General features: G+C 30.4%; 1 protein-coding gene across 29 annotated transcripts in view; it reads left to right on the top strand.

Moving 5' to 3' along the window:
- The window catches only part of LOC139495015 (CUGBP Elav-like family member 4), a 109,225-nt gene that overhangs the window by 90,006 nt on the left and 3,758 nt on the right, over positions 1–15,461 (top strand). For 3 of the 29 annotated variants that reach the window (XM_071283146.1, XM_071283131.1, XM_071283148.1), the window contains 10 exons: positions 5,819–5,947; positions 6,693–6,787; positions 7,889–8,032; positions 8,555–8,720; positions 9,051–9,200; positions 9,843–9,878; positions 10,832–10,918; positions 11,277–11,366; positions 13,054–13,209; positions 13,885–14,031. In XM_071283146.1, coding sequence (XP_071139247.1) covers positions 5,819–5,947; positions 6,693–6,787; positions 7,889–8,032; positions 8,555–8,720; positions 9,051–9,200; positions 9,843–9,878; positions 10,832–10,918; positions 11,277–11,366; positions 13,054–13,209; positions 13,885–14,012 — 1,181 coding nt within the window. In that variant the 3' untranslated portion in view covers positions 14,013–14,031. Of the gene's footprint in view, positions 1–140; positions 359–947; positions 1,226–5,818; positions 5,948–6,692; positions 6,788–7,888; positions 8,033–8,554; positions 8,721–9,050; positions 9,201–9,842; positions 9,879–10,831; positions 10,919–11,276; positions 11,367–13,053; positions 13,210–13,884; positions 14,032–14,867; positions 14,931–15,461 lie in introns of those variants that run through there. The other 26 variants (XM_071283142.1, XM_071283150.1, XR_011657237.1 and 23 more) reach the window with 25 other exon arrangements.

Here is a 15,461-nt window from a genome sequence, read left to right as displayed (position 1 = left end):
TGTTCAACTATGTAAATAATTAACTCTACGGAACTTTCATTTCAACTTTCTCTAGTCTGACAGCTTCCAAAGAGGACGATTCCATTTCGACCAATCAAAAGGGGTGTTAAACATTCTTTGTTCGATGGCACGCGACCAGTAAACAAAAGCGATAATGGATTTGCCCATTCAATAATAACGGCAAACCGATTGAATTTACAATCTGTCGGAATATAAAGACTTGGGGTCAAGAAATTTTTGTCATTCTAATTTTTTTCTGTGTACAGGGAACATTTGTAATTGTTGTAACTTTGTCGTTGTGTGGCTTTTCTAAGTGTGTAAAAATCTAGCTGTTTAAAAATGGTCGTTGCAGGCGGAGGTATGTCGTTTTAACTAACATTTTAATTTCATCATTTTAATCATTTTCTATTTTTTGTATAAAAACTAACAACTTTGTTTAGTTTGTATGTATGTTTTGTTGCTTATTAGAATGTTTATTTATGCTTTGTTTTGTGTAAATGTAACTGCACCTTTTGACGCGGAAAATTCTTTTTTGTTTTATTGATTTAGCTTGAAAATATACGATCTAGATAAATAATTGATAATTCCTGACAATTAGAAATTATATTCATTTGAGATCTGAATGGTACCGTACTTCGCAATATTTATTGATCCAACGACTTTTTGAAAACGTAAAAAGTATAGAATCTCTTTAGGAAGTTCCACTATAAGATGAATGAGTATTTTATCAGATTTTGTATAATATTACAAAAATGTTCTCAATGGGTGCATTTTACGACTGTAAAGTTTAGGTTTGAATGATAAAATAAGAGAAAACGTGCAAACTCTATAAATATATGCATGACAGTGCATGGTACTCACAAAGAAAAGAATCATTATATAAATGCATGTGAATATCCCGATTTTATCTGGTAATTTTTCATCATTATTAAGTTTATCGTTCCCAGCGTGATTGAAGTTTTACTTCTGAATGATAAACAATTTCAACAAGTGGGGCTCGGCACAGGATTGGAAGTGCGTTAAGTCCAGACGAATCCCTGCAGGGATAAAGTAAAGATTTCAAAGTGAAAGAGACTGACATTATAAAAACAAACATTTTTCTTAATCGGATTATAGTTAATGGTTTTATCCACGGGATTTAGGGTATTAGAGTACGAAATAAAAAAAGAAAACATTTCTATGTCGGAAATTTGTTATAGGACTGTCGGAGAGGATTTTTCATACAGTAAGGATTTTACATTAAAAAAACGAAGTTTTAGCGTAGTCTTTCAAATTTGAATAAATATCATATATATCTTTGTACCGACAAGAAAAGAGATCTTCAATTGTTTAACAAGAATGTGCAGCAGTAGTGAATCTTTTAATTCTTGATATTCCAAGGAATTTTAAGCACGCTATCTATAAGACATAAACTAAGAGAGTTCAAGATAGGGAGTTAAATTAATGAACAGACAAATGCTAAATTCTTTTAGAAAAGAAAATTGATTAGTTTTGGCAGCTGCCAAAATGTTGATGATGGTTTTCATATGCAATGCTAAAATCTGAAATAATTGTCGGAAGTAACTTTTGATGTACGCTCATAAGGAGATTAGGAAATTTAGTAAATTAAACAAGTATGTCATACAAATTTGTCATGACAGAAGAGAGAACTGATATACGCTTAATTTATTTACATTAGATGTTGAGTGTTTTATCTCTGTACAGGTCATGATGGCTTTATCTTATCTAGTTTGGAACAAATTAATTAAAAAGATGCGAAAAATGACACTAGTTTGGAACAATTAAATTGAATAGATTTGAAAAATGACACACGAACGTAAATTATTATAGTTTTAAATTAAATCAATAAGCATTGTATTTTTTATTCAACCTTTTGTATGGGATAATATTCCCTCCATAGAACCCCATTAAAATCGGTAGCAAGTGTCGAAAAAACTAGACGACAGTTGGCCCTATAATTTAGCCATCTGTTAATGTGTGTTTATTTGTGTATGAATAACCTTTCCGCCGACCTCATAAAGGGGCATTGGTCTATACCTTTCAAACACGACAAAGAAGGGTTTGTTTCTGCATTACTATTTGCATTACCGAAATATTAGATTTTAAATAGTGCTTTACAATAGGAATACCACATGTTACCGCGTTAAGAGGTGCATGTATTTTATAAATTAAAAAGTTTTGAAACTTTTTTTGTCACTAGCGGAGACTTTTTTATGGACCAATGAATTTGCACAAATACGGCAGCTGTTCCTTGTTGTTTTATCATTGTTAAAATATTTCATCTTTATGTTTTCAACAGAAAATACAAATCATTTAAAAAAAAACGAAATTGAAATTTCAAAAATTCCGATTAAATACATGCAGTCTGGAATATTTAATACATCTAGTTAAGTTTTGATATAAGATGGTTTTTTTCTATAGACGCCCTTATCTTATATTACATAACATTACTAGAGCGAACACGAGAGCAATCTTTTCAAATATTTTTTGATAAAATTTGACCTTGATTTTTAGTTCTTTGTTTTCGTAGCTACCGACAGATGATGATCGAGGCAGATGTGCCGATTTTGTTTATGAAAAGGGTATTTGTATAAATCTGGAAGGATATATTTGGAAGTGCGCCACCTCTATTAAAAATTGGCCTCGCAAATGAATGTTATTTTATCCAGCGATTCAGTTTTAATTAAACTGCCATTACATCAAGGGGTTTCTGGTTTAACAGAAATTTACTTTTGCTTTTAGTGAAACCAGATGTTTTCTTTTTAAACGAGCGGTAAAAATAGAAAAGAATTTTTGATGAATGATCCGGCAAATATGCCCTGTAATTTCAATTCGACGATACCGTAATTAGCCAGTTAGAAACCGCATCTTTTTATAACTTCAAAGTAGATACACACGGTTATTGTATTTGGTACAACTACTCAAATGTCAATGGTATACTAATGTATTGTATTGATGTATCTGAACTAAGGGTATCGTGGAAATATTTCAGAATGAATTTTCAAGTCTTTACATAGAAAACTTGATCATGGAAATATAAGGTTATAAAATTCAAACTGATAACTTGTGACCATGCAATGCAAAATAAAGGAAACAGGAAACATTTTAATTTTAATCTAATTTGTTGCGGTAGAAGCGCGTTTCAAACTCTCTTCTCCCTGACATATGAAATGCAGATGCTTCAACCCTTGGGAAGCTATAGAGGAAAAGTCGCTATGAAAATATAGGAGTATTCATCCATTATCTTTCATCCCCGGTGTCCAAATGCTCGCGGTTGTACCTAAAAAAGGGATAAACCTGTAAAACTGTTATTCTCAGTATAAACAATCTTGAACAACATCTTTTATTCTCAGTATAAATAAACAATCTTGAACCTCATCAGAATCGTTCATGCTATCTCTACAAGTCTTTGATTTATTGGAACGAAATCTCAAAATCTGGCTGACGTAAATAGTTGGTTGCCGATCGATCGCCTGGTACTTTAAGATTATAATGACTTCTTTCACTTGCTTCCCTAAACTCAATCATTTCTTCATAGATCGTCCTTTTTAGATGTGACCACCGTTAATGGGATCCGTCGTTGTCGTCTTGAGGCCCTAGTTACATTTATTTATAGAGGTAAACGACGGGATATAGAAAATAATATGCAAATATGAAAACGCAGTGCTACCAAATGTATGCTCGACAACAACAGTTTGTGAAGACTTATTATGAACGTATATATGTTTTTGAAGTGTTTTATTAAATAGATATATTATGAAACCGAGGAAACGTATTTTAAGAGACCGTTGTTGATCTAGTTGCGTACATTCATTGGGTGGGAGTTTTACAACGTGTATAAATCCGTTAGGTTAATATGCGGGTGCTTGCATTACCATCACGGTTTTATTTCTCGCTTGTCCCCACGCACTTGTTTGATTAATCTTTGAGACAAATATACACTTTTGTTAAAGAATCGAAATATAGATATATACAAACACATTAAACCCATTTGTCAAGTTTAGATTTGAAAATCAAAGAATATTGACTTTGTACCTAAACTACCCCCTTATCGACCCTCGTTATAACGGAACCATTCCATCACTGGATAATAAACCGTATTGATTTTTCGGAACCAGATCAATTCTTATTCCCAAAGCCGACTCGGAAATTATAATGCTTCTGGGTTTGACAATATTGCATCCAAACTAATGAGTCATTGATTTGTACAACGCACAATTACGGTCTCAAAACCATTAAATCAGTAAATGTGACACACAATAAGGGTACCTGTGTTCTTTTCTATTTTAAATTTCCAAGAGGAATAAAAATCGTTTATTTAACATTGGCAAATGCATTAAATAATTCAAAAGAGATCATTTTTGAAATCATATTATACATATAAATAAACTTGATTTTTGATAAGTAAACTCCCAGGTTTTTTTTCTAAGTGGTATTTGTTATACATGGGGGGGGGGGGGGGGGTATACACCCTTTATATTTTGGATTATCAAATATTTTGGCCTTTATCTTCACTGAAGAGACATTTGTTGTCGAAATGCGGAAACTGTTGCAGTAACATAAGTACCGTAAATTTCATTACAGTTTCTTAAATATTCTCAGTATTATCATTTAATGCAATTATAAGGGCTCAATGTACTTTAATGTAGAACGTCAACCTTTTTTCAATGAATGAATCCCATTAAATGAGACAAGAAGTTACAGACTGCTGTCATGGAGATTGTTTTCAAAAATAAAATCTTTCTGTCATAAATAGATATTAATAACAAAATTGCATTATTTACTACAATAAAATTAAACTGGAAGAAGTATACAATTTTAATGTGCTAGATCCTCAGACGTTAATTTTTAGTTGGCATCATTTTTTCATAAGTATATCACTGCCGGGTAGTCGACTATTCTGGGTGGGGTTTTATCAATGTTGAAGGCCGTACCAGGGGCGGATCAGGCCATTTTAAAAAGGGGGTTCCCAACCCAGGATAAAAAGGGGGGGGGTCCAACTATATGTCCCCATTCAAATGCATTGATAGTCCAAAAAAGGGGGTTCCAACCCCCGGACCCCCCTCTGGATCCACCACTGCCGTACGGTATTGCGTATTACCACTTCATTTTAACTCTGCGGTTGATATTTGTTTCATTGGCAAACACATCGCATCTCGAAATTTTTATCAGTTTTACCAGACGGACATTGTACCCATTTTTATTTTCGGATAGTGAAATAATCAATGAAATGTTTTCTGAGAGTCTGTCTTGTCACGCATCTTTCATCACTAAAAGTGAATGGAGGTAAATGGAACTCGAGGAATGGAATATTTCCAACGAACCAATTACTTCTTATCAATTTCTGATTCATTCGTTCAGTCTCGGTGGTTATCGATTGCCCCTGTGTATATCTCCTCATTAAGACAGCATAATTGGTAAATTAATCAATAAATTGATTACATTTTTACATCATCAACCTCTTTGCATTGTGAATTCAGGTGCTTCACTGTGTATGTCGTGTATGATAGTGCGCTCTAAGTCTTGTATAATCAATGGCGGATGGTATAAAACCGATTTGCTAAACAATCAGACCAATTTATATTTCCTTTTATTCATGAAAACATCTACTGAATATTTTATGTTAAATAAATATACGTAGATCGATTGGAATCGATTTAAAGTTTGTTATAATAAATATTAAAAATCCTTGTCGTGATTGATACGGAAAATCGGTGTTATTCCGTCTCTGCTGTCATATTCTATGTTTTTCATAACAGGAAGTTGAGTGGGCGGTGATTTACAAATTATTTTATTCGAAGAAAATATTATTTTACAGAAGATAAAAAACTTTTTGTTGGTATGTTAAATAAGCAACAGACGGAAGACGATGTAAGACAGTTATTCCAGCCATTCGGAACAATAGAAGAATGTACAATACTGAGAGATCAGAATGGTAACAGTAAAGGTAATAACTTGATAACTCTCCTGTGAAAATAAACTTCCGGTGTTCATTTCTCATAGTCGGCGGTTTTATTCTTATTATAAAAATGTTTTCAGTGGTGTTTGAATGACTTTTGAAATTTGATAGTTAATTTTGATGTCATATAAAATATGAATCCCAAATAATTTTACTGTTGAAATATGTTTATTGTAATTTTTGAGAAAATAAGATTTTAACGTACAACCACATAAAAACTCATTATCAAAGAAAGTACCAGGGTAGTGTTTTATCATGAGATTTTGCTCAGCTGCCAATCTCTATTCTAAAAATTTATGTTTCTGACAAATTCATTTATTAAATTGCCAAACCTGCTAGTTTATAAGTTATTATACCTTTAAATCAAATCATTTTCACAAGAATTTAAAACCAAATATACTGGAGATAAAAAATTATATTATGTTAAACAAATCCACTAGCACTGTACAGAGCATCTGTCCAAAAGAGAAAAGTTATTTGGAAAGTTAAAGGAATGACTAGTGACTTGAATTTAAATCTCAAATGTTATGGATTGTAGATCAATTAGTTGATGGATTATTGTGAAAACTAAGAAAACTAGATTTGGAAAATTTAATATTACAGTCTAAGAAGGGAAGAATAATTCATGGAGACCAATTCACCCTTCAAAGGCTTATAAAAATCAATAATATTCTGTGAATATTCCTGCAGAAATGAGAAATGGTCAATAAAAGACATCATCATTTTATTATAGGTTGTGCATTTGTTAAATTTACGACAGCAACAGAGGCCCATTCAGCCATTAGTGCTCTACACGGAAGTCAGACTATGCCTGTAAGTTATAACAATGTATGTAAAGTCATATTATTGGACTGTTCGTACTTTAAAGATATTTGCTGCTCTTTAATTTGGGTGGGAATTTCAAGACAACTACATGTAGTATAAACACACCTACAATATATGTACATGTGTAACTTTCTTTATTTTCAAACTCTTCATATTACTTAATTTTTTAAATTTTATTTGGCATGCTTGTGATAAATTTATAATAAAAAAGAAATTTAACAAAGCTAATATGATCAGTTTTATTTTTTTTCAAACTGTATTCTGTTTATTTTATTCTGATATGATTTATATCGATAAAATATGTAGCCATTATTAATATAATTTCAGAATTTGTTTATGGTTTACAACTTATATTTAACGTTTAATATTACGGTAGATAAGTGCACATAGTGCATAAGTAAACCTACTTCATAAACCACAAATTATCATTGCTAGAATGCAATTTATGTTTTACATCAACAGGAGAACTAATTAGGAGAAATAATTAGATTAGCTAACATATGGGAGAGTTTTAAACCAGGAATCATCATCTATTAATTAACATGATTGAGAAAACTATTTCTGGGATGCAAAAAATTGTAATTCTTCATGGGTAATTTCCTTGCCTAATAATATATCCAGCATTAGCTAGAATCAGGAGGGATATATACATTGTATGATTTTACTTAGGGATATTGTATATTTTCAAGATTATCAAGAACTTGTTTTGTTGTGCTTTATTAAATGAAAATTAAGTTGTCCATATTATTTATTTTATATTTTCTGAAATATATTTTAAAGTTTATATATATGTTTTTTATGATTTTGTTCATGGAGATATATGGAGAGTTGTCTCATTGGCTCATCTATCTTCTTTTTTCTATTTGAAAGAGGAGTCTACACATTGTTGGATTATTTTACACATATTTTATTAATCCATTAATTTTGTGAACAAGTCAAGTATATGACTATAAATGAAGGAAATATTTGAGAAGATATGTTGGATTTATTTTAGGATTCAAACCAAATTAAAACAGGAAATAATAATCTGAATCAGGTAAGAAAATAAAAAGAGAATTATTTGAAGATGTGATTAATCTTTGAAATATATTTCTGTTTATCTAGGGTGCATCATCTAGTTTAGTAGTTAAATTTGCTGATACAGAAAAAGAAAGACAACTCAGACGTATGCAGCAGATGACAGGTCCCCTGGGTCTACTGAACCCTTTTGCAATTTCCAATCTTGGTGCTTACGGAGCTTACGCTCAGGTATGGTATTATTCTTTTTACTTAGGATAAATTTGTGGTAAAGAAAAAAATTGAAACAGTTTTGAAACAGTATTATTACTATTAAATATAGAACATAATTATCTTCAGTGCAAATATTTTTTTGTACATCTCAGCTTATTTCTTTTTGTTTGCCAAATTCCAATAGAACTTTAAGAATTTATAAATTTGTATATCTGAAAAAAGAAATGGATTAATCAAAACTTTAATTTTGTGGATCTTTCACTTAACTACAATTACAATTGAAATTTATACAATTTATACTTTTAAACATTTTATTATTACAATTAACATCATTACAATTACAATTTAACATTATTACAATCACGTAATATTATTACAATAACAAGTAACATTCATGCAATAATAAATTAAGGTTATTGCAATTAATATTAATGCATTTACAAATTATAATTAATATTATTACAATTACAATTAATACTATTACAATTACAATTAATACTATTACAATTACAATTAAATACTTAACATTAATCATTTCAGATTCCACAACAACAAGCAGCACTGATGGCTGCTTCACAAGGAGCTTACTTGGCTAGTCCAGTAACCTCCCTCGGTCATATTCCACAGATTGGGGCGCTGGCCGCACCCAATGGTATCTCTACCAATGCACTGACCCCAACTACAGCCACACTGGCTCTTTCTAATGGTATGTCTTGTTTGTTTTTAGTTGATTGATGCACTCATTACATAGTCAATTTCAATATTCTTTTGAAATTTTTGTTATGAAAGATTTTTCATGCCTCTTTATTTCAGTAATTCATTTCATCTATTTAATACTTTTTGATAATAAGTGCAGTTTGTTCGAATAATGGGTTAATTTTGGAACTTACTTGAAAAACAAAAAAAATTAAATATTTTCTGACCATTTTTTTAAGGTTTAAGATGTGCCAACAGTAGAAGTGGCTTAATGAATCATTACATATAAATCAACTGGATTGTGAACAAGAATTAATACAATATTCTGTTTGTATTTTAGGTGCTGCCACCTTAAATGGTGCCCCTCCCAGTGTTTTGTCCCCCACATCAATGGCAGGTTTCCAAATGCAACAGGCTAATGGACAAACACCAGAGATTTATGCTAATGGTATACCTCACTATCCTGGTGAGTGCCAGCTTGTTGATATAGGTATGTTGATTCATTCACTCACTTTTATAATTTATTATCTCCCCTTTATATATCATTATCTCCCCTTAAAAATAAGCTGTCATTTTAAAATTGTAGATAATATACTATTTTAATTTACATTTTAATCAATTATTAAGATTAAGAAAATTCAAATACAAAAAGACAAAAAAAAAGGAATGAAAACATTTGTGTGATTTTCTGTATGTAAGAACTTTATTTCCCCCTCTAATTATTAGTGAGAATATTATCAATATCAGCCAAAAATCTTGAGAACCATTAATGATTTTGACCCATATAACAGCAAATGACATATATGGGTAAATATATTCTTTCTACAAATGAATGTGGATAACAGAATAGAAAACATATTGTGCATTCTTTAATAAAATTAATTCATCTGAGTAACCTCCCCTTATAAAGCAAAATTTAAAACTTTTTAAATTGTTAAACCAACAATGTACAGTATTTGTATTCATAAGATAAATTAAGATATATTTATAAATGATGAGTCTCTCGAAAAAATGCATTCTACTGTAGCATCATAATTTGCTGACATCAAAGCTCCCATACCACCCTAATAATAATTTGAACCAAAATAAGTTTGAACACATTATGATTTTTTCCTTTTTTTCCTCAATGTAGGTTATGACCCGCATTCACACTTTCAGACGTTGACAGGTATGTATTATTGCTCAAGATATAATTCAAAATGGCAGCTTGTTATTAGGGGAGATAACTCACTTTTACACTTGTTATATAGGGGAAGATAACTCACATTTACACTTCATTATTTTTCAAATGTTAAAAAAACTGAAAAAAATAAAAACAAGAGAATCTGATTTAAATACAATATGATATTTGAAATTTTATGTTTACTGCACTGTATTTCAAAATCTATTTTTATTGTATGTTATATTTGAATTCAAGGCAATTGTTGAACTTCGAAAACAACCCATGTTATTGATTTAATTCAAGTCTGCTTTTACACTAGCATCCATTTTATTGCTTAGTTTGTTTACTGATAATAAAATTCAATCTTTTTAAATTATTTCTTGGGCTGAAACTTTGTTAATGACATCTCCCTCTATATATCTGTTATATTTTAAGTTATTTTTTTTTTTTTGGGGGGGGGGGGGGGGAGAGTTATAATTATTTAGAAAAGCTAACAAGACACTCCACAACTGAACTAAAAGAAATTTTATGATCAATAATTTCAGTGAAAAAACTTTGCTTTCTTATGCTTTATTTATGTATATAGTTTTTAGCTTGCATGCTTTTATATCATACATATAACCTGCGTTTTGACTAAATTTAAAGATTTAGCGAAAAAGATTTGCTCTATTTAATTTACATTAACTCTAAATCTTTTAATCTAACATTTTCTTCTATTATGATTATATTTGAGATCTGTACATAACTTACTTATTCAATCTATTATTATTTTATTGATTCTAACCCAGCTACTAATATTATATTTAGTTTAATATTGCTTTTTCTACTCTAGTTGCTTCCAATTGACAACATTGGTTATTTATTTCTAACTTTCTACATCAAGTTATTTCTAGCTTGCCTAACCCTCTTTAGTTATTTTTGCATGTGCTAACAGCTTGGACTAACCTTTTATTTTCTAGCCCGTAACATTTCTCTACCTGTTACAGCCCAAGTAGCCAATGGAGACCCAATCCAGGCATATGCTGTCCAAGCTTACCCAGGAATTGGTAAGTTTATGCCCTAGGTTAACAGATTAAACTGGTTTACAGTTCAGTATGAACATATAGACTGTTAAAACTAGTGTTTACAAAATTATGTGAATAAATACAATTATTGTGGATTGGGAAAAAATTACTTTTTCATCAATATGTTCGATTGATGGTTTTGCCAAAGTCAGTTTTACCATCAACTCTAAATATTTCTTCAAGACAAAAATCAATTAAATGTTTAAAAAAAGTCAATAACTGATAATGAGCCAAACATGGACATGTGAATAGTTAAAGTTTATCAATTTATTATTTCATTAGTACAAATTATTCTTCAAACAGTTTTCAAATTATTGGCTTTCTGTTTTATTTCTAATAGATATGAATATTTCAGCTTACCCAGCTTTTGGGGCAATCCAGCAAACCCTTGCAGCACAAGCCGCACTATTACCAACGGCTCAGAAGGAAGGTAAGTCATTTCTTTATTGTGAACTATCTCCCCTTGATCATTGGAAATTGGAAAAAAAGTGATTTTTTATTGTGAATTATCTCCCCTTTGATCATTTGAAATGGATCAACAATTACAAGCAATGAATATATTTTAATCTTTCTGAAATAGATTAAGAATAAGGGGAAATTATTGACCGCTTTCTGAAAATCTTAAAAATTTTAAAATATTGGAGTTATTTTCCCTTTATGAGTAAAGGAACCAACGCCAGTATTCAATTTTTTTTTTTTTAAAAGATAAAATGTAATTTATTTCAAAGATAATGTAGAAAATCTTAGTTTTCCCATGATAGAAATATGAAATTTAGTCTGATGAAGTTTCTTTACACCATCATAAAATGTAATTTTATTGAATTTGTAATGTCACCATGAATTAGATGTAATGTTGTAATTGAATTATTGTTATAATGTAAAATGGTGCCAATGTGTTTGTGTGGGTTTGTGCATGCCAATGTCTCTACTCTGTAACTACTATACTCACAAAACAATAACACAGCACGGACTGGTTTCAAATAGAAGGAGAAATTTATAATTTGCAAAACTCATTTAAAAATTTAGTTCAGAGACCTAATTGGTAAAATATTTGAAACTACAGACATTTTCTCAGTTTTTAAAGCTATTAATCTGTTATAAGAGTCAAAGCACCAAATAATTCAGTTCATGTAGTTTTAACAAAAAAGATCAACTGTTTTTACAAACAAGGTTATAAAAGAGATGCACAGTTATAAAAGAACAATGATCTTATTTCAAAAGGCAGATTTTTTCAGATATAATTGACAAATCTACATTTAATATACATGTATATAGAAATTAACACTAACTAACTTCTAGTTGTCATAGACACTTAACACTAACACTAACTTCTAACTGTCGTGACAGAGTCTTTCAAGTTTGTTGTACAGTATTTGCATATTTCATACAAGGACCGTTACAAAGTATGGTCAGATTTTCATACTTTGAAACAGTTCATGTTATATTTAGGTTTCACTGCAGTCTTATAATCCATGAAATATTAGTGGCCCCATAATACCACCTTCCATTTAAAAAATAATAATTTTAATATTTGTTTACTATATATTTTGACCAAAGGTCCTCATTGCTATCCCCATAGATAAAAAGATTTACCAGGACGACAGTATCATCATCCTACATAATCTTTGAAAAATTACTACATGTATTTACATGAAAATCCAGAAGGACCATGGCTAATATTCAGATTAAACCAACTAAAACTGTTTCTGCATATACTTTTATATTTAAAAAACATAATTTTATCTTCTTGAAAAAGTTTTTACAACTCAAAAAAAAAAAAAAAATCAAACTACTTTTATATATTTAATTATTTAATGTTTTTTTTTTTTATCTATGAATGATAAAGTCCCTTTTCAAACATTTAACCATCATCTGTGCTCCTACAGAGGTGTTTAACGACCTTGACTTACACAGTGGGTATATCCTGGTTGATAAGACACTTGGTATTCTGCCCTTGACTCCCGTGGTGGGTATAGCCAGGTTGATAAGACATTATTCTGGCCTTGACTCCCACGGTGGGTATAGCCAGGTTTATAAGACAGGTGATACCTATGTTGTCTATACTGTAGTGTTTGACTCTGTTGTGAACCCGTTTTAATTCTGTATATACCCAACAGTTATACTTACAGGTCCAGAGGGATGTAACCTGTTCATCTACCACCTGCCACAGGAGTTCGGAGACGCAGAACTGGCTCAGATGTTCATGCCATTCGGAACCGTTATTAGTGCTAAAGTTTACGTTGACCGTGCTACTAATCAAAGCAAATGCTTTGGTAAGAATTCTGATACTTTAAAAGGGTTGGGGTTGCAATCTGTAGGTTTAAATTTTGGTTTGAACTAAGTCTAGTTTCAGTGTTTTTGGAGGGGGTGGGGATTTGCTTTCTTATAAGAAATTACCATTTGTTCATTATTTGCAAAGTTGGAGAAGGGGGTATTGTTGATTTTAAAGTTTTGATACAAAATGTGATTCTTTTTGACAAGGGGAGAGGAGGGTTGAGGATTTGATGTTTATAGTTTATAGTTTCGGAAACAGTATAATTTGTTTCTGTGACAAGAGTTGGGGAGTAGATGTTGATTGGAGACAGGATATGATGCAGAAAAGAAAATATTTGCAGATCACTTATAGATGTTTATACAATTCATTTCTTGTTGCATACTTTTGTTTTTATCTATTTACCAATGAAAGTGAATTATTGTCAGTTACTAAAATTTTAAATTATATAAAAGATGTTTGAGTCTTTTTTTAGGCTTCAATTTTTATAGTGGTTACTTTAATAAATTTGTTTCACCAATATAGATAAGTAATGTTTTCTGTAAATGATAGTTATTCTTTTTCTTTCATAAAAAAAAAGAAAATTTTCACTGAAATATTAATTTCTAGGAAAAAGAGTGACTGACAACTTGAATGAAGTGATGTTAAAACTTCGTCATAAATTTGTTTTTTTCAGGATTTGTCAGTTTTGATAATCCAACAAGTGCTCAGGCTGCTATCCAGGCTATGAATGGATTCCAGATCGGTATGAAACGTTTGAAGGTACAGCTTAAACGCCCAAAGGATGCCAACAGACCATATTAGACAGCAATGTTCTTAATTGGTAGGTAAAATATTGGACGTGTTGCTATAAAATGTTTACTAATTATATATTTTCATAGATTTTTTGGTTCACTGAGTTCAAAGATGAGTTTGGGTGAAAAATCCTTATTGGGGAAACTGGTATTCTTTAACTTTTAGCATATATGTTTAGTCCTTGAATTGTGGGTTAAAAACCAGCAAAATATCTCTGATGATTTATCAAGATTAGAAATTAATTCTTTTTTTTTTGTGACAAAAAAAAGTTCCTATCATTATCATGATTATGTTTATTTCATCCTGTGATGAAAAATTTAACGTACATGTTCAGACACAACTTACGCTCTTCAGAAATGTAATAAAGTAAAAAAACTCACTTAAACAGAAATCAAAATGTATTCTGTTTTAATAATTACCATTTTGATTTCACCTTATTCTAAAAAAACAATACTTTTTAATTCAGTATTCTTAAAAAAGACCCATACTATTCAATATTTAGTTTTACTTATAACATATAAGAAATTCTTTTCAATTAAGATTTTTCTTAGTAAAAAGATGTACAATTGAAATCCGTTCATACTAGAAAAAAAAAGACATACAGTTCAATTTAGTTTATTTAAACAAAAACAGTGTTCTATTAAATTCAGTTTATTCTTAAAAAAAGAAGACATACTATTAAATTTTAGTATATTCTAAAAAAAAAAATAGAAGGTACACTTTGTGTGGTAACATTTGATCACATGATATTACCGTATTCTGTAACATTTGATCACATGATATTCCTCTATTCTGTAACATTTGATCACATGATATTCCCCTATTCTGTAACATTTGATCACATGATATTCCCCTATTCTGTAGCACAACTGGACAAGTCCAAACTTCAGGACATGTAGGGGTTACAGGATAGTAATAGAAAAATGTGTAAGTCGGTGAACGGTGTTGGTCGGTTGTAAAAGGTGTTAGATGAATCTTTCGTGTAGTATATCTGGTGAAAATTGTTGCTTCTTGGTATTAATCCAATTATACATGTGTATGGTGTTCAAGATTATTTTACCATCAGAAGTCACATGACCTGATTTGAAAAGTCACATGGTTTAGAACATGGTAGAGAGATGATGATAAATAAAAATAAAAAGCACTGCTTCATCTTTTTTTATGTAGGAGACCATAGTCTTCAGTGTAATTATTAGAATTTTTTTACACTTTATATTAACTTCAGTAAAAAATTTAATAAATTCAAATACAGAATAAACATTTTAAGCATCTTATTTTCAATAGATATAGGAAGATGTGGTACATATTTTCCTTTGGCCTTTTTCAGTCGTTACATTCTTGTACTGGGAGGTTTTTATTACAAATTATTTTCACTTTTTTTCTACTAGCAAAAATACATAGGGGAGGGTTGAGATCTCATAAACATGTTTAACCCTACTGCAATTTTGCGCCTGTCCC

This window comes from Mytilus edulis, chromosome 11, assembly GCF_963676685.1.
Source record: "Mytilus edulis chromosome 11, xbMytEdul2.2, whole genome shotgun sequence".
Lineage (NCBI taxonomy): Eukaryota > Metazoa > Mollusca > Bivalvia > Mytilida > Mytilidae > Mytilus > Mytilus edulis.
The sequence above is the reverse complement of the archived record's forward strand: the minus strand, read 5'-3'. Positions and strand labels throughout refer to the sequence as shown.